The following is a 25,417-nucleotide window of genomic DNA, read 5'->3' as shown; positions in this document are numbered from 1 at the left end:
CTATCACCACTCACCTCTGCAGTTTGCTGATGCTACCCAAAGCAGTAAAGCAGGATAGCTGGACAGTTAGTCCTGCATCATCACCTGAGGGTGGGTGAAAAATGTACCTATTTGATCTTACCTCCTTCCCGTTCACCATACCCAGGACCATCACTGTTTTTTCAGTTAAAGGGTGAGTCTTTCACGTTAGAAAACAAGGCGGCAGAAAACAAACTTATTTGGGATTTTTTCCAAACAAGAACATGGGGTTGCAAGAAAAGGAGAAAGGGAGACAAAGAGAGTAAGAACATCAGTAACAAAATGCTCTGGAGGAAGAAATAAAGGATGTGTGTCCTTCTTGCATAGAATATTTATAATCATAACAACAACAATAGCACAGTTGGTCTCAAGGAAGGCACGCACTGCTGTCTCATCCACCAGGGAAGAGGGGTGAGATGAGCTTGCAGGGGTTATTCTATCTGCCTCCCACTTCTCCCATCCAGAATCACTGACCTCCTCTGGGGCTGGTAAAAGCAGCTGGTGGAGGTCTCCAGTCTCTGGCCATTTTTGGGGATGGTCATTTTGTTCCGCAGAGTGACCCCCTCAGGCGTTATCTGCAGGTTCCCTGACAGCTCGCCACAAATGGTGTTTGGAGAGTTGATCTGAGAGGGGCTTCTTATGGGTGATAACAGCACCCTGGAGTCTGTTGAGGAAGATGGATGGTCCATGATGGGGAAGGGTGGGCTGAAGAGGATAAGGCTCTGAGGCCTTCCTGGTCTGGATCTGTAGGAAGGCTTGGAAATCCCTGATGGCCTCTCCATTTTTGAGGACTGGGGGCTGTCTCCCGCGGTCTCACCCTCTGAAGTGCGCTTTCGGCGCAGCACAGGTGCCTCCTGGGTGGAATTATAACTGGAGAGGGAGAGATCTGGCAGGGGGGTAAGGTTGCCCTGCCTAGAAGATGTTGCACCCATTTGCGCTGGGTCACTGTTTTCTTTCTCCTCCTTGGCTTTTTTCTCTACCTGAGGGCTCTTTGGGGGTTCCAGCTGTTCCCAAGCTGCTCGGTGGGGCTGCCTGCTGGCTGAGTGGGCTTCTGTTTCCTTCTTCCCCAGCAATGCAGGGATGTCACGATCCGTGTTCTGAGTCTGCAGCGGCTGTGGGACCTGTGTGTACTGAATCTTGGGAGGTATCACTGGCACAGCTCTGGCTTGGCACAACTTAACCATGAAAGAGGTCCTCACTGCCGACACACTCACAGGGGCAGAGTTACGACGCCCAGTGGCAGCATGGGCCACTGCCATGTAATCCAGGTCTAGCTCCCGGGGATCGAAGTGCGAACCCCAGGGGTTCCCTTTGTTCCTGTCAGGGTAGGCAGAAGGCAGTGACGGGACAGAATCGCTGCTCTTCACTTCTTTCTGCACACACAGGGGGTTTCCAGGCGAGGTGGGCACACCCAGGGTCTCAAACATGAAGAAATCAGGGGTGGGCAGGAGCGACTCCAAGTTGAGAGATGATGGCCTAGTTCTCACTTTCCAGGGCACGTCTTCGTTTTTGTTGTTACTCAGCTGCGACTCGTTGGCAGAACACAGCCCTTGGGTGAGGGCAGCTCCTGTGGGGGGAGCGCCCTGAGGCCTGGATGGATCTTCATCTAGTTTCTTTGCCTGCAAGAATCCGTCTGGGGTATTACAGTGTGGAAAAGGCAGCTCAGGCATCAAGTCCTGAGGGGTTTTTTTGCTGCCACCCACCTCCTTCTCCCCTGGCTCTGAAAGAGGGGCAGTGCACAGTTCCTCACAGCTGGCTAGCAGCCTCCCTGCTGCAGACTCTGTCTTGCTGCTGAGGGCATCACTTGAGGCCTCTGGCTCTAAAGACTCCTCTCGAGGACTCAGACCGGTCTCCACTTGCTCAAGGTGGCTTGGCCTGAGTGGTGAGATTGGCTGCGTTTCTAAAAGCTCCCTGGTCCCCGAGCTGGGGCCACTACATGGGCACTCTTCAGCTGCGCTCGTGAAAGGCGGTTGGATACTCCACACACTCAGCATCAAGTCTTTGCTATCCAGAGAAAAGCTGCGACTGAACCGTGGCCTAGCGGAAAAGCCCCTCTCCACGCTGTAGCTCGGTGACTGAAAGTCCTGCATTGCCTTTTCCTGGAGGCTCTTGAAGGTGGGGGAATGGAGCGGGCTGGTGATCCACTGGTGATCCTCCCAGGGCTCGACCAGCTCAAAGCCCTGGACGTTATCTGCCCCTGCCTCCTCCTCTTCATGGTCGAAAGAGTCCTGGGCTCTCTTAGCCCTGCTGCCCTCCTTGGGCTGCTGAGCTCCAGCTCCACTTGCCCTGTGGGATGAGATCTGGCCATCTCCTGCAGTCATTCCGTCAGGCTTCTCCTGCTGGATCAGGACTCCATCCTGGCCTCCAGCAACGCCATCCTTTTCCCTGGGAAATAGGGCAGTGTTGCCTTCTTCCTTGTGTTCTCTGGTATCTGAGACATTTTCTTTTAAAGGATTCTCAATGAGCTTCTGCTCATCAGAAAGCTTCTGGTCTTGGTGAGGAGGCAGAAGATCACTGCTGATATCCTGCGCCACGAGATGGTTCTTTGGAGAAGCTGTCCCAGGCAGGGCAGTATCCAGTTCGGGTGTGTGAGGAGCACAGCCACACTGTGCTGCCACTTCAGGTTTATGACCCTGGAGACCACCTGGCTCCTTTGCTATTTCTTTGGAAGTGGCATCAAATAAAGGCAACTGAGATGTGACCTGGGGGGTTCTGGCTGGAGTTTCCTGTTTGGCCACCGTCATGGCAAGCACATCACCAGAAGAGATGCCGTCTGTTTGGGATGAAGCAAAGGATTCAGGAGTGAGGGCTGAGTGCACTCTTTGCTGAGAAGGGCTTGTCTTGGGGACTTCTGCAGGCAAGAATGAAAGTTCCTCTTCAGATTCGATAATTCTGAGCTCCTGTTGAATCTCCGGCCACAGCGGTTCCAGCAGGGCATTGGCAGCATCATCTTCAGCCTGAAAAACACCAGAAATGTCATAACCTGACAGCAAGCATTCCAGTCTCCATGTGCCCATCTGCATTCTGCCCACAATGCTGCCTGCAAGTGCCCTCTGGGAATAGTATCAGGCTAGTTGGAACACTGGCACACATACCTGTGCCACCAGAAATCTGGTTAAATAAAACAACACCTTGCTCCTATACAGCATTTTCATCAGTGGATCTCAGAGTGGATCTGTAAATGGGGAGTAGGAAGAACGTGAGGCACCGGGCAATGAAGATCATTGACAGAGACTCTAAATTCCTGAGTTCCAGTCCAGTGCTCTCTGTCCACGAGGCCACATTGGCTCCCTTGCTTATGCTTCTATGCAAATAGGTTTACAGAGGAGCTCATGGGGAGGGCGGGGAGAGGGCTGGGACTCAGGTCTGGTGGCAAGGGCCCAAAAGTGAACTAGCTGAGAAACAACATCTACAATTCCTCAGACTGCCTCCCATCCTGCCCCGTGAGATAAAGAAATGCCAGATGCACACTGGAAGGAATAATTGGAACTACTCATGCACGTTGCCGAGCGCCGCTCATCTGTAACCACTCTGATGAAAGATCTGGGATCACTGAGTGACTCAGTGGAAAACTCCACTCGGTGTGCAGCAGTGACCCCACAAGTGTTCAGATAAGCAGGAATGGAATAAAAAAAATCAGACTGGGAAAATCACAGGTCTGATATAGGATATGGCAGAAGTAGGGGGAGGAGGGGCAAAAGGATTAGTCATATGGAGAGGCTTCCAGATGGAGTGAGAAAGTATCAACAGGAGGGTATAGTTAAGCAGCGGGTAAGAGAGGACATGACAGCTGCATACAGAATAGAGAAGGTCAATCAACACCTGGCCAACCCAAGCTCTTCTTAGCCAATATTACATATGAAGTTCACAGCATGAGATTGCTCAAATGTTGACTCACATGCAGCGCTTCCCAGGCCCCAATAGCAGTCCCTAGCAAGAGGAGGATACTTCCATCTCCCATGGAACCTTTGAGGCAATAGCTATTCCTTCCCTCAAACCTCCTCCTTACCAGCTCTCTCAGAAACAAGGCTTCCTCTCCTTTAACCCTTGGTGTCTCCTGCTGCTGGCTGTCTCCCTCTGTGGGGTTTTCCTGCATCATGAGCTGGCCTTGCTTGATCTCCCCTGCTGAATGCAGGCCTGCCGGGCATACCGGTGTCTGTTTTAAGTCAGGGTTCTGCGCCGGGGCATGCCTGCCACTGGTGCTGCTGCCAACGCCTAATACTTCCTGGTTTTCCATTGCTGCCTTTGGAGTTTCCAAGACTTCAGGCTTCTTAGCTGCCATCAGTTCTTCAGTAGTAGAACCTGGATTAGAAACTTCGATCAGCAACATAACCCTCTCGCAAGACAGGGGATGCAGCGCACGGAGATAAAAGACCCAGGTTAGGTTCAACCCATTCTAATGGATAAAAACCAGGTTTCTTCAGTACACTGCTTAGAGTCCCCGCCAGCATGGACTGGGCACTGCTGTCAGGAAGTTCCTACAACTTGAGTCCCCCATTCTCCTACCCCTGTGGAACAATCCACCCCGCACTTGTCCCCTGAATGCCCACGCACTGGAGGCCACTGAGCGTCTCCTTGTCCCACGTGGTCCACTGGGAGCCCATCATCTCCCCATGGCTTTGCTGACTGCACTGGATGAAATGGCCACCCTGGACCTGGGCCGCTACCAGGGGCCACCCCACAGCCCTGCAAGCTCATTGCTGGGATTAGGCACTGCCCACCTCTACTAGTTTTACCTGCTGCAGCCTCGGCCCTAGGCTGCTTCTCCTCCCAGTCTGTGGTCTGTTCAGGCCTGGGCTGGCCATCCCCTTCCAGTGCTATGGGAGTGGTGCTGTCCGGCCCCAGAGCGGATGATTCCTCCAGGCTGGAGAGGGCAGGCTTGTCCTTGGCAGGCATGCGGCACGGGGTGCTGTTGGTGCTGATGACTGCAGACACCCGAAGGGGCACGGAGACGGCGAAGGGCTCCGAGATGTTCAGGGCTTTGCGCTGGTGCCGCGGAGAGGCTTCTAAAGGGAAGAGGCTGCTGGGGAAGCCTGATTTGGCAGCAGTGTCGGAGGTGTAGAACATGCGGCATGTCTTTGGGGAGGTCTGCTCGCTCTCGGGGTCCTCCGTGGCCCGAAACACCTTCAATTGTTCAGGGGGCGGTCTCGCTTGGGCGGCCCTGGGGGCAGCTTTGTCCCCACTGAGCTCGGAGCCGCCCTCCGCCCCCGCTGGGAGCCCCTCACACTCCCACTCACTCTTCTTGCTGAGGTCGCCAGAGCTGCTTGCGCCTCCCGTCTGCGTTTTCATCACTGGGATGAAAAACCCGCCAGCGGCGACAGTGCGTTTGAACCGGCCTGTCTCATCCTCCCCTGCGGAGAGGGGACAAACAGAATTAACAAAGGGAGCAATGACATCAGAGAGCCTTCCTCCATGCGTGGAGACAGGGTGGGCCCCACTGAACACCCCCAGACCATCAGTATCTCCAATACAAGCCAGGGACAGGGCCTACGGAACACCCCTCAGACCTCTCCCACAGGGACTCCACTTTACCCATAGAGGGCAGCTCTCACAGGTAGCTAGAGCTAGACAGAATCCCCTCCATTGGGAACTGTCCAGGATTCTCACTGGTCCCAAGCATCCCAGTGTGCCTTTGTCAATCAGCCATATCTGGGCCTTGCTAAGTGATTGCAGGTGCCAGGCACCGCCTCATCCTCTTTCCAGGCACAAATAGGGACCTCATTCCCACTGGAATAATGCAGAACTGAATGAAGCCCATTGTACTGGTAACAGATTGTTCATACAAGTACGCCCAGAGGTATATGCCAACATAGAGGCACAGAGATGGGGCAGAGAGCATGCACACAGTTATGGTAATGCATGGCCATGTCGAAACATCCAATGGAAGCACACAAGAGCATGCAATACTCAGAGAAAAGTAAACACACACATAGGTGAGTGAGCATGCATAGAAACAAAAGAGCCTGGCAGCACATATGCACACACATGTGAGAGCTAAGACTTCACAGGCCTGTCCCATAGCTTGGCAGCCCTAGGTATAGGCTATCGGGGTCTCACCTTCTACAGGCACGGAGCACAGTGAGTCCATGCTTTTAGCAGGTCGAATAGTTGCTTTTTCTGTGGAAAAATTAAGTTTAGAAACCTACGTCAGCTCCTGGGACTTGTCAATTTACAACCTAACTGGAGAACACAGCATAATTAAAGCCAACAGAATGACCAGAGGGTGGGTTAAGGCAGTGAAAAGACATTTAGGCTACGTCTATTCCGCATCTTTTGAGCGCACCCGTTATTTCGAAATATAACGGGCTCACTATTCCGATATCCCTGTAAACCTCATTCCACGAGACGTAAGGGACGTGTCAGAATACGCTTTATTTCAAAATAAGTGCTGTGTAGACAGTGCCAAATTTTGAAATAAGCTATTTTGAAATGACATCGAAATAAGATATGCAATTTGTGTAGCTCAAACTGCATATCTTATTTCAAGCTATGGTGCAATGTTAATGCACCCCTAGTGTCTCCTTTTTAACAGGAAGCAGCCTGATCTCAGTGCACTGTTTAGCATAAAGCTGGGCCTAGAAAGAGCCCCAGGCTCCAACAACACCCTTATATTTTGGGAGAGGCCAGGCCTTGAAATGAACATTGCAGCTCTGGTCCTTGAATGGTTTGGGATGGTAGCATGTTGAAAGTATTCCTTATCAGAAAGGTTGGATGGTCTTGTGCTTGAAATAGTGAGCTATTCTAAGAGTTGTCATAGGCTTCCTATTTGACCTGGGACTGCATATGCAAATCACTCAGGATGGGTGTGACTGCAGGAGTGCAAGTATGTTGTCAGAGATGAGCCACAGCCTTGAAGTTTGGAACAGAATCCGAACTCTCCCAAACTTCAAGGGGGTTTGGTTTCAGAATTTTGATCTAAATTTCTAATTCTTATACAGTGCCAGCCATAGAAATGGTATGCAATGTTGGCAACTCGAGTAAGTTTATTGACACTTTTGTTACTAAGATTTTTTCGTAATGCCCCACCTCCTAGATTCATGATATTATGTGAGACTCAATCCCGTCTTAAAAAAGAAAGAAAGAAAAAACATGTTTCTCGCCATGATGATAGCACAGAAAGCTTGAACAAATGAACCCTTAAGGCTCCAACAATGGTCAGCTAATAACAAGAACCTCAAATGTTTTAATGTCCTTATTTTTAAACCAAGTTCCTTATTTTGGTGCAGGAGTGGGGGGGAGGGGAGCGGAGGGATGGGGCTTAACCCCTGGGCTTGGCAATACTGGCTATGTTCCTAGGAAGCACAATAATGATTACATTTCAGTGCAGGAGAATCTAGAGTTTCCTAATGCTGGTCATTAAGAAAAACATCTTTTTTCCTGTAAACTCTGCAAATGTGATCTTATCAAAATACCAAGAGACAACAAACATGGGAACTCATGATACCAGTTTCTACAAAGACACTTTGGTTCTTTAATGCCCTGTAGACACAGAACAGCCTTTATCTCAGTATCACATGGAGCGTGTTAGCTAATGGCACATGGCCAAGTTATGAGGGATAATACTTTCAGGAGTGCAGCTCCCCCCTAAATCCACTCCAGGGTGTTACATGGATCCAAGCCATCCAATACAACACTTAAGGCCCAAATCTTCCATGGTATTTAGGCTCCTGAGACTAAAAAGCTTTGTAGAACTGGGACTTTGTACCAAGTACCTCCTAGACCCAGATTAGGGTGCTAGGCAACGAGGTGTATTCACCCCAGCATCACAACGGAATGTTCTGGGTTGATGGTCCCTGGCTCTCATTGCCTGGCATTGCCATACTCAAATGAAAGGCCTATGATGTGACTAACTATAATCTGGCCACCTATTTGACTCTAGACGCCTTATCTGACTTGCACCCCAAATCTGAATTCTTGCAGCACGGACATCACCAGGTTATATATTGTATCGCTGCCACATCGGATAGGAGCGATTACTGGTGGAGAGAGGAAATTAACTGACAAGCTGGCTCTTACCAGAGAGTTTCTGCCCTCTCACAAACACACTCCCATTTCGACTCAGTTTTGACTTTGAATCTGATCCAGACCGGCCCAGGTTAAATATTGACTTCCATTTCTTGGATTTGCTGGACAATTTTCTCCTGGAAGAGAAAATGCAGATGAGATTAGTGCCAAGTACCCAGGGCTGAACACTAGTCCTGGTGTGTCACAGAAACCCTTGTCTTCCCCACTCCCCTCGGCTTCTGCTCTCTTTTTAATTTTGGGTTTTGCAAGGCAAACATTATAAAAACCTTATGGCAGAGGTTTTTAAAGGGTCCCTGGGGAGTTAGGCCCACAAATCTGTGACTTTCAATGGAAGCTGGGCACTCATTCCCTTGGCCCCTTTGAAAAGCTCAGTGTAAAATGTCAGAAGCACCATATCTCATGCATATTCTCCTTTGTATGTGTTATCGTGTGGATCTTTGTCTTCGTCTCCTTGCCTTACTCACTCTGTTTATAAAGCATCAGCCTGGTCTTCTCCTTCCAACACTCCCACCTCCTTGGGTGCAAGAAACTTCTTTGCACCTCCTGTTGCTGGACACAGGCTCCCTGCATCTCACCCTCAACAACCCTTCTTGACTATCAGTATGCTACCGGGAAGAGGATGTTAGAGGAACAGAGCCCCCTCTGTTGTGGTCCATTCCCTTGATAAGGCGAGGATAGGGGTCACACTAGGGGTATGTGTGAGGTATCCTATTTGGGGAGTGGGCTGCCTCTGTACCTCTTCTCTGTGGCGGGTAGTCCTCTGCTGTGACTATATGAACTGCTAAGGTTCCTTATGGGTCACTAGATTAGCAAATCTCCAATGTTCATATTCTACTTAGATTAGATTAATAATGCTCTCTATCTATATCTACCTGCCAATTATAGCAAGGTCAGCTGATTTCACACTTCCTCTCAAAACCTGTACCCACTTATACACATCTTTTAGGGTACTCCTACACTACTGGCAGGGTTGGAGCAAAGGGTACATGCAGATACACGATGCAGTGAAAGGCAGGCTGTGTCCACACTGTGGTGTGTAGCTACATGTCTATGAAAGGCTCTGTCAGGGAAGAGATCATGGAGAAAGGCTCCAGCACTCCCCTGCTATCTCTCCCCCCTTTGGAGTGATTCCTTTTCTCAGCATCTACACTGCTAGTTATGCCCATGCTCACGAGACATGCAGGATGTGTACTCTACACACCGCAATAAGTAGCATGCCGTGTCGATGTACTCTTATTAATACAACAGGAGTCTTATTTGCCCTAGCAGCTCGGCTCTTTGCACGAAAGAACATAGTCAATTATGCTGGACTAGTCAGATGGCCACGCTGCTGTTCAGGCAAGCCACCAGTAGGTGGAGCTCATACAACAGATGTTTTTCAACCAGGTTGGGCGGATAGAAGCCAAGACAGCTGCCTTCCAGCGTGGGCCCGTGTGACTCAGGGTAGAGGAAGGGTGGAAGCATAGAATCATAGAAGACTAGGGCTGGAAGGAACTTCAAGAGGTCATCGAGTCCAGTCCCCTGCCTTCACAGCAGGACTGAGCTCCATTTAGACCATCGCTAACAGCTGCTCTGAAATATCTCCAGTGATGGAGATCCAACGACCTCCCTAGGCCATTTATTTCAGTGTTTCACCACCCTGACAGACAGGAAGTTCTTCATGAGAACCTGGAGCGTGAGGGAATTTGTATGGTCACACTTTCGATGCTTGCAAGGAAAGACTGCTCCCTTCTCCTTGGAGAGGGCAGTACAGTAACCCTGATGGTGGTGGTACGTTCATCGATAGGTGGCGAAGAGGCTCCCGCTGTGAGGGGAGTGGGGGAGGCCAAGGGGGAACATTCTGTCTGTCGGTCACAGAACATTTCAAACGACTACAGTGGGACACAGCTGGTCACTGCCAACACCTGTGAAGCCACTCCAGCTGCAGGGGCAGGTCCCAGTGCTCCACCCACAGATTATGTTCCGCACTCATCCCCCGCCTTCCCACACCGCTCACCGGGAAGCATCATCACTCCCCATCCCCCCTGTGCTCTCCTGCAGCCACGATGCAGGCCCAAGGGGACTGAGCATGCCATGGAGCAGCCGAAGGCACTGCTCTCCCTAGCTTTGCCTCAGCCAATGCTGCACACAGCCATTGGGCATCACTAAAGGCACGACATGTTCTCCTTCCATCAGGACAGGAGGCTTGGGGAGGGGGGGTCAAAGTGGGACAGATCCACCCAACCCATGATTGTGGAGAAACAGGTTTTCCTCGGTTTGTATTTCAACTTTCCCTGGGCACATACTTGCTGTCGGGTAGGTCGACGACAGTGTGGAAGAAGGATCCAGTGACTGGGACAATTTCAGGCAGGCTGTTCTCTCGTCTCTCCTTACGGGCAGGATGGCAGGCTGACAGACTCCGTGCCTGAGCTTCTTCCAGGCTCACCAGTTTCATAGGCAGAGAGGTAGAGGGCAGGGTCAGACTCTTCACAATGGGCACTGTCTCTGAAAAGGAAAAAAAAAATTCCAGCCCTGAAGGGGGCACCTAAGAAAAGTTCTTGTGTATTTTCTCCACAGGGTCACTTCCTGCAGGGGGAAAAGCACTTGCACAGGGATGCACTTGTCCAGTAGGTCCTCTCCATCAGACTGCAGTGCCTCTCAGCAAGGCCCTGCTCGCTAGCCACACTCTGGGTTGCGCTGGCTGTTGCTGAAGCCTCTCAGTATGAAAGATGTGTTCCTTCAAAACACCTGATTCCCAATTCCTCTGAACTTTGGGGAAGTTCAAACCCAGATGCCAAATCTGCAGCTGGTCCTCCCCTCTACTCTGTAGTCTTTCTCCCTGATTGCTTGGAAGGAGGGGGAGATTGAACAGTGACATTATTTTTTCCTTCCAAATGAATTCTAGTGAGGGCAGAAGGACAGCCATGGAGTGTGAAGGACTCAGTTTACACAAGGGCTACGTCTACACTGGCCCCTTCTTCGGAAGGGGCATGCTAATTTTGAAAGTGGGAATAGGGAAATCCGCGGGGGATTTAAATATCCCCCGCGGGATTTAAATAAACATGGCCGCCGCTTTTTTTCCGGCTTGGGGAAAAGCCGTAAAAAAGCGTCTAGATTCCTACTTTCACGTAGCAATAAGAGATCCTCCGGAATAGGGCTTTATTCCGGAGGATCGGGCCAGTCTAGATGCTTTTTTCCGGCTTTTCCCCAAGCCGGAAAAAAAGTGGCGGCCATGTTTATTTAAATCCCGCGGGGGATATTTAAATCCCCCGCGGATTTCCCTATTCCCACTTTCAAAATTAGCACGCCCTTTCCGAAGAAGGGGCCAGTGTAGACGTAGCCAAGCAGTAGCAAGACCAGCTTCCCACACACTGCCTCGCCCATGGGCCAACCTCCTCTCGGAGTGGGAGGGGTGCTCAGCCTCTGCAGTCTAGTGAATTTGTGGCCTAAACAAGATTGATTGACCAGTGCCAGCGCTGGTAGTTGAGTGAAATGGGAACTTCCCCACTAAGAATTGGACTAAGACAATCGATATATCCCTCACAGGACTCCACACAGCTGTTAGAAGTCAACAATGTTCAGTCACTAACAAAACATGCCAGATCTGAATGGGTGACCTGGAGAGCAAAGGCTCTGCAACACAGCACCAAACTTTTTATGGTGGCAAGTCGCTGCTCCAACATTTGTGCCACCGTGAAATAATCCTAGGGCAGGATTCTTCACTCTGCCGGCTCCGAATCTCTTCCGTGGGAGAAGAGAAGGCCACAGGCATTGTGTTAGCACTGGAAGAGCAGGGTGTCTGCAGCCCTGACCTGCAACTCTGAGCAGGTGGTTTTCAGCAGCAGACTTACAGGGGACATTACAAGTCAGGGTTGGTAGGGGACAGCAGAGCTGGGCATGAGGAGGTTGTACAGCCACTGCCCACGCTGTGTCTTACGCAACATGGCAAGTTCCCTCCTCCCTTTCTTAAGGGCTAAAATTCCACTAAAGTGCAACTAAAAAGAAAAAGGAATTAGAAAAATATAAGGCTGCCTATTTTTGAGGTTACATTAGACTAATCAGAATCAAGATCCCGCATTAAAAGCATTTTTTCTACAAGCCCCCCTCTGGGTAACAAGGGCAGTACTTTCTCTCTCTGCTGAAGTCCAGGACAAATTCTCAGTTTATGAAATAATGCCATTGCCTATAAGCAACAATCCCTTGGAGATGTGTGATCTGAATGTCATGCCAAGCACAAACGGTAGTTTTGGCCATGACTTTGGATGACAGGAAAAGCTAGGATTAGACATAACAAGGAGAGGGAGGAGAAGGCTGGTGATAGAGATGGGGACAAGGGTGCAAAGAGCTATAATTGAAGAAGGCCTGACATTCAGTGGCATAGCGAGGGGGGCACCAATTTAGCTTCCAGGCCACTTGCTCCCTGCAGACAAGCTGATGAGGCAGGGCCAGGCGGCAGGAGCGGGCACTTCAAAGGCCTGCCCAGGAGCCCACTGCCTCTGGCTCAGGAGCCGCTGCTGCCCCCACTATGTAGTTCGGTGCAGTTTTCCCTTTGCCCCGCCCCCAGGCACGTAACACCCTCACTACGCCACTGCTGACATTGCAATGAGAAGGGGAAGGTTTAGGGTCCTAGGCACTGGAGAGAAGAGTTAAGTTGGAGGGATACTGAGGGTAGGTCTGGGAGAGAGCTATGGGAAAGGTCAGCATTGAGACTGGGAGAAATGTCATGCTGGTGAGAAGGGTGTTGATGAGAGGTGTCGGGATTAGTGTAGGGAGGGGCACTGGTGAGAAGAATGAAGGTGGGTTTATGTTTTGGAGGGAAAGATCGGGGATGTGGAGGAGAAGGATTTGAGGTGTTGGTAAGAAGTGTTAGGTGTGGTTGAAGTCCTTGTGAGAAGATGTGAGGGTGTCCATGAGAAAGGAAGGGTTGAAGTGTTGGTGGGAGGAGATGTGGCTAGGGTTAGCATGCGCGGAGGGGAGGCAATTACCATCATTCTCCATGGAACTGGTCGAGATGTTGTTGTTGAAGATCTGATCCACATGGTTCAAGATAAACTCAATTACCAACTGCTGGACTCGCACCTCTAGGAAAGCTGCATCTCCATTGCAGCCGACTGCCTCGATTTCCTTGGACCTGTACCACAGCGGGGGAGCAGCCATAAATACAATAAAAGCCTGTATCCCAAGATACAGCATGTGTGGGAGACAATTGCTTTGACATTCTCCAGTGAGCCATGGATGGAACCTTTCCCTAGTACAGCAAGAATGCCCTGGAACAGGAATTTTTTACCCACTGTTGTTCCGAATCTTGCTCTTTTCCCTCTTCCTATCTTTTATTTCTCTTTACCTTTCAATTCTTTGTTCTTTCCCCATGTCCTCTCCCACCTCTCCTTTTTCCTTCAGAATTGCTTTCTCCATTTCCTCACTCTCCTTTTTATTTTCACTAGTTTTATTTCTCAAAATCTTTTCTTCTATTTCCACCATTCTGCCTGCCTTCTATTGTCCGTTTCTTGCCCTCTGTCTGTCCTCTCTCTCTATTCCTTTTAGACACTATATCAGAACACTGGGACCAGCATCTTCTCAGACTCTGGATTGAGCTACAATCTTTGTGGTTTGAACTTATCCCTGTAAGATGGATCTAAGGCCCAACCATGAGAACTGAACCCCATCTAAACCAAGAGCAGATCCGAATTTCATGTCTCCGGTGTTTTCTTTTTCCTGCTATTTTTTATGTCTGCCTCTATGTCCAGGACCCTGCCTTCACTCCCCCCAGCACTCTTGCATTCTCAGTCTCTCAGCAGAGAAACTTTCCTTATCTTGACATGCCAAAGTGTTACTGAAGAAATTATCTCTGGGCAATGGATCCTTTGTAAAGTTAACAAGTAGTTTGTTAGATAACAGTTTGGGGCGTTGCCAAAGGGATAATAATGTATGGAGACTGCAGATTGCACCTCCTGCTTCTTTCTTGTCCTCCCCCTAGGGCTTGCATTACAAAGGAAAGAGACTTCAGGTAATTTGACAAGAAGGATGGAATCTGGAATGGAAAAGTCTGAGCTGTAAATGTCCACTTTGCAGTGTTCAATAGTTTCAATGTTTGATCCAATAACAGGACTGGCTCTCAGCAGAGATCTTCAGGCACAGTAAATTACAAATATCTTGTGAGACTAGCTAATGTCCACTAGCAAGACCTTCAGATCCAAAACAGATTTGGTTTGGACTCAAGTTTTCTAGCTCTAGACCAGTGTTTCTCAAACTGTGCTCCGCGGAGCCTCAGGGCTCCGCGAGACATCTCCAGGGGCTCCTGCAAGGCTGACAATCTGGAGACATTGATAGGTACAACACATACAATCAGTGGACCGCTGGGGCTCCGCATAAATTTGGAGACATTGATAGGTACAACACATACAATCAGTGGACCGCTGGGGCTCCGCATAAATTTTTATGCATATAAAGGGCTCCAGAGCCCAAAAAGTTTGAGAACCGGTGATCTAGAGCATGCACCACCATCTCTCCTAGTCACTCATTGCTCAGTCCCATCAAACTTAACTACTAGTATTTTGAAAACAGTTGCTTCAATCCCATAATGATGAGGAAACTCCGCATTTTTAAAGGGACAATGTTAAAAAGCCCCCCCCCCCCCTTTTAGAAATCCATACATTTCCTTCCCTGAATATTATTAGTAAAATCTCAGGTTATTCAAGTTGGAGAATTTTAAAATCATATTTACTTTGCACTATCATATATGCTATTTATTTCTTTACATTTTTCCCAGAGGGATTAGTCTATGCCTGGCCAGTCTCTGTTTATTGTTTGGCCAGTTTCACACTCACATTAATGTTGAGGGCATTCTGTGACAAAAAAAAATTAAATATTCTGCATACAACAGTTTAAAATTCTGCAAAAAAAATTTTTGTCAAAAGAGCACTACATAATCATGCCAGTTAAATTACCAAAATAATTCTATTTCAAAATACCTGTCAACAAATAGGTCTATAACAATACAAACACACATACATATCCCCCCAGGATTAGAAAGTTTAAAAAAACCCTATGGCAAACCAGTTCCTGTTTCTCTGCCTCTTCTCCCACCCCCAAACTCATCCAGGGAGACCAGACATCCACAACTCTTCCCCCAGAGCCCAGCTGTTTCCCCCATTCAATACACCTGAACCCCACCCTTTCAGAGCCCAGCTGTGGGGCTCCCCGAGCCCACCCTTCCCAGAGCCCAGGGATGCTTGGTCCTCGGCTTGCATGATATTTCCTGCATGCTGCCCTCCCCTTCCATCAGGGCATTCTGCAGCTGCCAGGAACCCTCTCCCTCCCTCATCCTCTGCCTGTAGCAGTGGACAGTAGCACTGCAGACCATTTCGGCGGGAGAAAGGAAATTCTGCACACGCATTAATTTCTGCAAAATTCTGCATTACATAGCGGCACAGCATTCCCTCAGGACTATCAGTGCTCCAGCAGCAGCTCAGCACTGCTGCCCTAAGAATAATGTGAAAAGATGTCCTTATGTACCTGAGGAGATTGGGTGCCCACACTAGGGCCAGGTTCCTTGTGTGCATGTTGGTCATGTTGCTGAAGGAGGCCAGGTGAGTCAGATGCCTGATCAGGTATTCCAGTGTCCTGCAAACATTTGGTTTGGATAAAGAAACAGCCTTCAGCTCCTGTACACATGATCAAGTCTCCCATTAGCTGCTAGCCCCAAGAGATTACATCAGTCTGCCACCATGTAAGACCTGCTAATGGAATTCTCCTTTAGCTCAAGAGGTTTTTGGTGCTGGTTTCAGTCTCTCTTTCAGTCTATATCATCTGTATATATGAGACTGGCAAGATGGACACCACGCTTGAAAGCCAGAGCAGCAATTTGGGATGTCAGGGTTTATGAGCAGCAGTGCAGAACACTATGGACGTTGTTACTGGGGGTGGCTTCGTGGGAATTTGAGGAGAATGGACAGTAGGAAGCAGGGGGCTGCTATGCATATGATGGCTGTGAATCACACTGTATGCTTAAGTGCATGTGCTTAATTGCCTTCTCCCCACCACTTGGACAGCACTGCACAACGGGCTAAGCATCATATGGTGGTGGTGAGGGACAGCCAGGTTGAACGAAGCTGGAAAGGGCTGGTTGATCTCTCCGACATGTAAAGCCAGGATGTGTTACGTTCTATTTAAAGGGCAGATGAATTGAGCCTCTTGAATTTGGTGGCAATGAATAACCCACCTCTCAGCCTCTCCCCAAAGCTGAAACTATTTCAGGGACTATTTCTTGCAGCTTAAAGCCACCCCCACATGCAACCCCACAGCCTCAAAGGTTGCATTCTTACCTGTAATGTGATGGCGGAAGCTCCTGGATGACATTTTGAATTTGGGACAATTGCTCCTCTTCCGGGCAGCGAGATACTGCCTCCTGTGGAAAGAGAAAAAATAATTCATTTTGGTGATGGATTTAGAGCAGTGGTCCCCAACGTGGTGCCTGCGGGCACCATGGCGCCCGCCGGGGAGTTTATGTGCGCCCGCCGCATGATCTGGGCCGGCCCCGCCCCAGCACGCGGCACAAGCGTGGTGCCGGCCTCGCCCCGGCGCGCGGTGCATGGGTGGCCCCTACCCCGAGCGTGCGGCACATGCGTAGAGCCGGCCCTGGGTGCACGGCGTGTGAGCGGCCCCGCCCCCAGACACGCGGAGGTTGAGCGACCCCGCCCCCAGACACGCGGAGGTTGAGCGGCCCCGCCCCCCCAGCAGCCCCAAAAGGTTGGGGACCACTGATTTAGAGGGAGGGAGAGAGAGAGACCGACATGCACAGAGGCCTGGCAGGTGTCAGAAGGAGCACAGTCTCATTATATTACAGAGCTAGGAGTAGGAAGTTCCGCCACTGACTTTCTGTGAGACCTTAGGCAAGTCACTTCACCTTGAGACAGCCATACTTACCCATCTCACCTAGTTTCCTTGCATTCAGGGCTAAAAGTCTGGGTCTTACTTCATTAAACACTTTAAGATCATCAATTGAGAGATTTATTTCCTTTTCTTCTTTTTCCTCCGCCTCCCCCACTCATTTTTGAAAACTGATTTCCCCCAACAATGATTTTGAGAAAAATAGAAAGAAAAAATATTGAATAAGGTGGAGAAAGAAGCGGGGAGGGGAATGAAAGAAATGAAAGGAAAAGAAGGGGAAATTATAAATAATAAATGAAAAATATTTAAACTTATTTTAAAAAGGCCAAGAAAAATAAATAAATGGGCTCTTTTTAAACTCTGTGAAATTAAAACAACTTGGGATTTATGGAGATGAAAGGGAAAGGAATTTATAAATAAAAACAAGCATCGTTATCTGCTGTATATAAATACAGCAGCTCCTATGGTGATGTGGGGTTTTAGATTAGCTACAAAGATGATAAATCCCTATAATACAATTACACCAGCTGAGTAACAAACATCTAACTTAGCTATTAGAGTGGAGTAGAGAAAAACGTAAGGCTTTGCACCTCCCTGCCACCACTAGCCTGGCGGTTCTCTGCAGCATAGTAGCTCAGAGGGATACAAGAGCCTTCTATCTGCATCCCTTGGAGTTCATCTCTTCTGTCAGCAATTCCCTTTCAGCATTGCAACAGGAAAGGACAGGCCACCAGGAACTTGCGAATAACATGAAGCCTTCAAGGATCCACCTGCCCACACTCCTACTGCTGGAGGATGACAGGAATTCAAAGACCCCACCCGGTCACCACTCCTGCCAATTGGAACTTTGCCTACACAAGGATGACAGCAAAGCTAGAACTGAGATGAATCCATTCCTAACCTATCCATGGCTTAAATATTACTAATCTGAAACCACCAATCACAGCCGCAGAAACACTTTCACTGTCACCACTGCATTCCCATTATTTATTCTGCTGCCACTATTCTTGTCGCTATTCTTTTCATTACAAGCCATCCTTTGTACAGAACCATATGTACATGACTGTTATCAATTTTCCTGCCAGAAATGGGCATGAACTACATGTCAGGACTCCAGCAGCCCCCAACTTTGGGAACTGAACTTTGAATTCTGTGTCTTGATCCTTGTTGTCAGCCCACGACCACAAGTGCATATACACCACCAACATCTCAATTACCAAACCAGACAACAGAATCATCAGCAAAACGTTTTGACGTCATCTGTCAATAACTTTGCCATTGTTACCAATGCTCTCACCACTGAGACGGTAACCAGGATCAACAATACCAGTCCTTCAACATCACTGACTTGATACATATGGGCTGTCCAACTGAAATACCATTAATCAGGAAATGATCGAGGAGAGGGCTTTGTAGCAATAATGAACATAGATAGAAGCCAGGTCTCCATTTACCACCAGCCTGCTTCCAACATCAAAACATCTGATGGAGAGAGTGACGGACGTCTTATTTGGATTAAATACGAGCTGACCTTAACCTTAATTCAAAACAGACACTGAGCCTTTCCTACGGTTCAAAGAAGTTAGCATTCCCCCCACTTATCTTTTATGTCCACAAGCCTCAGCTCAAGAGATAATCCCAGGTAAAAAAAACAGCTCTGATACTTCTCAGTACAGGTTGAAACTCTTTAGTCTAGCACCCGCAGGACCTGACCGGTGCCAAACCAGAGAATTTGCCAGATCACAAGAGGTCAATATTGTCTTGAAGCATTACCAACACTTCCACTGCTTACTGGACTCTTAGAAGACATTTAGGGGTAAAACCGAGCTAAATAACAGCACAGAACACTGAGAGCCAGGATTGGTGGCTAGAAACAAACTTAAAGTATGCTGGACCATGGATGTTGTCAGAGAGTGCTGGACTAGAGAGGTACTAAGGAAACCCACATCTGAGCTTCGTGCCTAACCCCTTCTCTGCTATGGACTGAGCTAAAAATGCTTGCAAGTTCCGCTCCTGATCTAAATCTTACAATTTAATCCTATCTCTGCTGATTATTTTTCGTTTCAGCCCACCAGTAGAAGTACTGCCTGTCTCCATCATTCCATAGACAAGAAGTACAATAAATCCTACACTTTTGGTGAGAGGTTTCTAGGATTTTTGTTCTAATCAAAGATGGATCAGGAGAAGTAGCTAAATATTTGGGTGTAAATCTGAAACATTAGGCTTCAACTGGATTGCATGTCTGTAAACCAGTGCAGATTTTGGCTCATACATTTCTAGATTTTAGGAAACGAAGCTGAAACACTAAGCAAGAAAAAGATGACTCATAAGAAGTTATGACTGACTCAGACCCAAAAGCCATACTTCTGAGCCAACTGAGCTAGAAAACCACTGCATAGCTTACAAAACCAGGGACTGTCTTCAAAGTGTGGAATTACAGACTCAGAATGTCAAGCAACAGAGGATACAGAATACCAGGAAACGCCAATTACTTTTACTTCATGTATTGTTTTCAAATGTAGCATTAATTGCTGATTGTTTCACTCATCACCTGGTGAATGGGAGGAGAAATTTTGGAAGGAAACAGGGAGTTTCATAAACAAGGACACTGACTACAGTGAGCATGCTCAGCTGGTACCCAATTCATCCTACTCTCTGTCTAGCAAGTGGAGTAAATCTGGGGGTGGAAGAAGGTGTATGGCCTTCTGTTGCTGAATTAGTTTGATGGAGCAATCATTCCATTTACATTAGTGTTAAAAAGAGTCAACCAAAGTCACCAACTCAGAACAATCATCCACCACTTGTTTATAAAATGCTGAAGGCTAGAAGAGAAGGGAGTGCCATACTACAAAGCTAAACATTTAGCAATGCTATGGCTGGGTCACTGAGCATATAAACTTGATACTACTGAGAGTAAGAAGCTAATCCTCTCTGGTCATGAAGAATTTGCCTATCTTGAGAAACTAATGTCTGAATCACTGTGGTCACTCAAAGCTCTGCCTATCCCTTCTTAGACACAATGCTGAGTGAAGCAAACGGGGAGAGGGGATTAGCAAGCATCCTTACCCCACACCTGCACCCTGCTGTCTAGGCACAACTGCACTCACCATACATTCAACCTAATAGCAGTCCGCATCTCCACTACAAGCAGTTATTTTGACATAATGTTGAAATAATGGCGAGCTGGAGGATGTCTTACTCTGACTTCTGTAACCCTCATTTTACAAGAAGTAAGGGAAGTCGGAAGAAGAGTGCTCTACCTCGGACTTCCTGCTGTAAAGGCAGCGCCAAAAGCCGAATTAAGCTATTTACACTTAGGCAGCGCAATAGACGTAGCTGAAGTTGCGTAGCTTATTTCAACTTTAGATGTGTCGAAAGAGACTGAGGGAAACAGGGAAGGGATAGAAAGAAACAAAGTGAAAAAAGCAAGACAGCAACAGACAAAATAAAACAGAGTGGACTGTATGCGAGCACTGAAGGATGATCTGTCTCCAAACCCACACACACAAACCCCAGACATTAAAGTGAGACTAAAACATAACGAACCATCTTTATCAAAAGACATCCACATGCCTGGCTGTGAACAAAAGACTCACCGTGAATTTCTTGTAGAGCTCATAAGTGAGGAGGGGGTTTGGCAGCTCCCTGAAGTACAGCTTGCAGAGTGACCCCACACAGTGAATGTCCTGGAGGTAAACTTCCCTTGTCAGGTCTGGGCATTGATCGGAGCCAAACTCCTGCCTGAAACAACACAGAAAGAGATGTGGCGGCCTAGAAGAACCAGAGCTGGAAACAGTCCGTGCCTAGATGTCTGTCACAGGTAGAGTGGAAAGAGAAATATGTGATGGGCTGTAAAGCAGAGATCTGCCTCCTTTGTCTGAGTCCTGGCCCAGATCGTCTCCTGAGGCTACACACAGAACCACTCACAGATCCTACAAATGACATACAGCAACTGAGGTTGGATACCCCTGGGCTGCCCCAAAGTACTCCATTAATGCTTTTTGGGGGGATACAAGTTAGTCTTTGGTCTTTACCAGCCTCAGGAACTACGGTTGTCCCTAAAACTGGTCTCCTTTGCACCGAAGCTGGGCCCTGCTGCCCTCACAACACCACTGAAAGACTAGATTCAACATGAGCTTCCCGAACTAGTCCCACACAATGGTTCTGAGCAATGCCCTAGATCTCACTTTGCCGTGCTCTTACCTCAACTTCTGTATGTTGGATGTCACTCCAGAAAGCCGGTAGATTCCATCCACAATGCCATGAGTCTCAATGAACTCAGCACAGCTCCTCAGCACGTAAGGGACTAATAAAGGAAAGGAAGATGAGGTCAGCAGTGTCAAGGCAGAGTAATGATCTTTCTCAATGGGAGATGGTCCCATTAAGTGGTAGCACTGCCTCTCCGCAGGTACCAGGAAAGGGGGAGATGAAGAACAGCAAAATAAGATCCTTGAAGTGACCACAAATTGATATACAGAGCTAGACAGCAGGTCATGCAATGGTTGTACAGCAGCCAGGATCTGCTATGACAAGAAGTGGCTTGTGCTCACGAAAGCTCATGATACCATCTACATGTTTCATTAGTCTATAAAGTGCTACCAGACCATTTCTTGTTTTTTAAGTTTATAACCACAAAAGCTGCTCTAACCATAGCTTGAAATGCAAAAAAAAAAAAAAGGCTTTTTGCAGAAGGGAAAGTGATTCCTTCCCAACTGAGAACATAAAATACCAGGAATCCCCCTAGCAGGCCGTTCTCATGAGATCTCCAGCCTAGCTGTGTTGTGCTGGCTGGTCTGATTAGTTTGGATAAAAATCAGAGAAGCATCTACTCTTGTGTGTGAGCCAGCCTAGTGCCCAGTGACTACATCTTATAAATACCCTGAGAGATGAGATTAGATGGAAATATGAGCTTCAAAAGAACCCCACCAGTTTATACCAGTTAAGGATGTGGCTCTTATAAAAGTTCCTACACAGGTCATATCCAGATCTAGAGTTCAAGTGTGTGTTGAATCTGAGGGGTTCTGCTTCCTCCCTTTACATAAGTCGTAGGAGCCAGTCATCCTTCCGTTCAGATCCATCCCTGCAGTCCCCAGTGCACTCAGCAGGCAGAGTCCTTTCCTATTTAAATGCAAATCACTACATTGTGCAGCCTTAATACTGCATCAGTTATAATCACAAGACAGGAAATGCAGACGTTAAGGTTCCTCAAAGCGGCATTCACTCAGCCATCTTGTGCAGCCTGTACACTTTGTTTGTAGGACAAACCACCATAGGTGAAGCTATACATTTAACCAGACACCCATGCCGTGAGGCGAGGCAGCTGGCTGAGCCTTTCCTGGGTTCAGTGGTTATAATATGCAGCAGTAAGGTCACACCAGCATAGATTTTAACATTTGGGTCCAGCAGCCCAAGGAGGATCTGACTATAACACAACTGGTGCAGTTCCCCTGCCCAGTGCAAAAGGCATGCAAGAGCCTTCCCAGGAGTCTGCACCTCTTTCGTGCCAAGGAGCACAGCACCACAAAGGCCGTTGCAGAGGGATGTGAAGGAGTTCGTGGATCCACTTCCTACCCCAACCTACCTGCACCTTTTTCTTATCCTAGACATTAAGGGAGAGGTTTGGGGGGGTTTATTTCCCCTGGACAATTTTGCTACTTAATGTAACATGACTCTTACATGTCCCCTCGTGCCCACTCTCCCAGCGGCAGCAGCAGTGGGATCCCCCTCAGGTCAGGCAAGGAGAATGTGTTGAGAGGCCACAAGAGGAGTGGACATCTTTGCACTTCACTAAGGGTGCATCTACATTGCACCGTTATTTCGAGATAACTAGCGTTATTTTGAAATAAAAATGCGAGCGTCTATACAGCCATTCTGTTATTTCGAAATAACAGACAATGGAAAGCAATTTTGATGACAGTGACTATGAAATGATAGATTCAATGATAGATTCCCCCAGCCCTACCTATACCAACCTCCCATGATTGTAAGGAATGGAAGGAGGGAGAATAAGGAGAATGGACTTCAGAAAAGGAGGCTTAACAGATTCAGGGAACTGGTAGTAATGTACCAGGTGGGAAAAATATGAGGGAAAACAGAGTTCAAGGACAGCTGATAGTTTCTCAAAGAGTCAGTATTAAAGTCAACAGTAAACTATCCCTATGCAAAGGAAAGATAGGAAAAATAGCAGGAATCCAGTGGGGCTCCCTCACAAGCTCTTTAATGATCTGAAAATCAAAACTGAATCCTACAGGAAATGGAAATATGGACAAATGCAAAAGACTAGCTCAAGCATGTAGTGAGAACCTAAGAAAAGCTAAGGCACAAAATGAAAGTTATGCATAACAAGGGATATAAAAGACAATGAGAAGTGATTCTTTAAGTACATTAGGAGCAAGAAAAAGATGAAGGAAAATGTAGGTCCTCTATTTAATGGGTAATAAGAGTTAATAAATTATGATCTCAGGAAGCTGAGGTATAGAAAGTTTCTTTTACTTCAGTTTTGACTAAAAAGGTTGAGCGGATAGTCAACACATTTAATATTAACATCAAGCAGGAAGGAATGCAACCAAAATAGGAAAAGAATAGGTTAAAGAATATTTAAATAATGTAGATGTAATTCAAGTCAGCAAGGCCTGATAAAATGCATCACAAGGTACTTAAGAAACCAGCTGAAAAATCTCACAATCATTAGCAATTATCTCTGAGAACTCATGAAGAACAGGTATGGTACCACAAGATTAGAGAAGGGCCTGTATTTAAAAAGTAGTAAATAAATAGTACCTGTATTTAAAAAGAGGAAAAAAGAAGACCCAGGGAATTATGGACCTGTGAGCAGAATCCATATATTACAAGAAATTATTAAACTCTAGAGGACAATTGTGTTATAAGTAATAGTCAACAAGGATTTGTCAAGAACAAATCAATGGCAAACCAACCTAACTTCCTTCTTTAACAGGATTATCCTACTAGATGGGTGGAAGCAGTGGTGTGAAATATCTTGATTTGAATAAGGCTTTTGATACAGTCCCAAATGACATTTCCATAAGTAAACTAGGAAAATGTGAACTGTAGTGGATGCAAAACTGTTTAAAAGACCATACTTAAAGAATAGCTATCAATGGTTCACTGTCAAATTGAGGAGACAATATCTACTGAAGTGCTGCAGATGTCTATCCTAGATCCAAAACTATTCAATAGTTTCATTATGACTTGCATAATGGATTGGAAAGTATGCTTATAACATTCACTGTGTTCACCACACTAAGCAGAATTACAAGCACTTTGGAGGGAAGGATTAGAATTCAAAACCATCATGACAAAATGGAGAACTGGTCTGAAATCAACAAGATGAAAGTCAATAAAGACAAATGCAAATTACTACACTGAGGAAGGGAAAAAAATCAAATGCACAGCTACAAAACAGGAAATAACTGCTCAGGCAGTAGTACTGCTGAAACGGACTGGGGAGGTTATAGAGGATCACAAATTGAATATGAGTCAACAATGTGAGGCAGTTGCTAAAATAGTGAATATAATTCTGGGGTGCACTAACAGGAGTTTATTACGTAAGACAAAGGAGGTAATTGTCCCCTTTCTACTTGGCATTGGCAAGGCATCAACCTGGGGTACTGGCTCAAATTCTGGGTGCTACACTTTAGGAAAGATGTGCCCAAATCGGAGTAAATCCAAAGGAAAGCAACAAAAATTATACAAGGTTTAGAAAACGTGATATATCTGAGGAAAAGGTGTTTGCTTGTTTTTTTAAACTTACTCTTGAGAAAAGGAAGATGAGGGAGGGCCCAGTAAGAGTCTAAAGGGCTGTTATACGGAGGGCAGTGAGCAATTCTTCTCCATGACCACTGATGGTAGGACGAGAAGCAATAGGCTTAATCAGCAGCAAGGGAGATTTAGGTTAAGCATTAGGAAAAGCTTCTAACTGTAAGGATATTTAACCACTGTTACAGGCTTCCAAAAGAAGCTGAAGAATCCCTGTCATCAGAGGTTTCTAAGAACAGATTGCACAAACATCTGTCAAGGATGGTCTAGGTTTATTTGGTCTTGCCTCAGCGCAAGGGGCTGGACTTGATGGCCTCTGGAGGTCCCTTCTAGCTCCTATGTGTCTATGATTCTGTACTCCTGGCTAAATGGCTCTTTGAGGTTTGACTCAGCAGAAAAGAATCTTTGAATGGTATCAAGCCATCTTTATTCCACCTCTGTTATTGACCCCACCTCTGTTATTGTAAAAGCTGGGGCCAACAGAAAGGAAGTGTGGCCAGACACTATGGCACTCCAGCAATCCCCAGCTGCAGGAATGGCCCCTTAAGGCTGTTCTAAGTTGTTCTTCGTGACCAGCGGTCTGAGGATCAGACAGTCCCTAAGGTGACTAGCAGCAACCCTGGTGGCTACCGACATCTCTGGACTGCACTAGGCACAAGAGAGCCTGTCCTTGGGATCTGGCCTAATGTGATTAGATTTCTTGTTTGACCATTTTGTAATGGGGAATGAT

At 47.3% G+C, this 25,417-nt stretch overlaps 1 protein-coding gene across 1 annotated transcript in view; it reads right to left on the bottom strand.

The window, feature by feature from the left end:
* Positions 1-333: 333 nt before the first annotated feature.
* ARHGAP31 (Rho GTPase activating protein 31) overlaps positions 334-25,417 on the bottom strand; it is a 77,840-nt gene continuing 52,756 nt past the window's right edge. The window contains exons 2-12 of the mRNA XM_075905776.2: positions 21,115-21,217; positions 20,508-20,652; positions 16,347-16,429; positions 15,538-15,645; positions 13,008-13,153; positions 10,329-10,527; positions 8,035-8,159; positions 6,076-6,135; positions 4,755-5,369; positions 4,028-4,320; positions 334-2,975 (exon numbers count right to left, since the gene is read on the bottom strand). Coding sequence (XP_075761891.2) covers positions 450-2,975; positions 4,028-4,320; positions 4,755-5,369; positions 6,076-6,135; positions 8,035-8,159; positions 10,329-10,527; positions 13,008-13,153; positions 15,538-15,645; positions 16,347-16,429; positions 20,508-20,652; positions 21,115-21,217 — 4,403 coding nt within the window. The 3' untranslated portion in view covers positions 334-449. The remainder of the gene's footprint in view (positions 2,976-4,027; positions 4,321-4,754; positions 5,370-6,075; positions 6,136-8,034; positions 8,160-10,328; positions 10,528-13,007; positions 13,154-15,537; positions 15,646-16,346; positions 16,430-20,507; positions 20,653-21,114; positions 21,218-25,417) is intronic.

Source organism: Pelodiscus sinensis, chromosome 1 (genome assembly GCF_052426305.1).
Source record: "Pelodiscus sinensis isolate ZL-2025 chromosome 1, ASM5242630v1, whole genome shotgun sequence".
NCBI lineage: Eukaryota > Metazoa > Chordata > Testudines > Trionychidae > Pelodiscus > Pelodiscus sinensis.
This window is presented reverse-complemented; position numbering and strand designations above follow the sequence as displayed.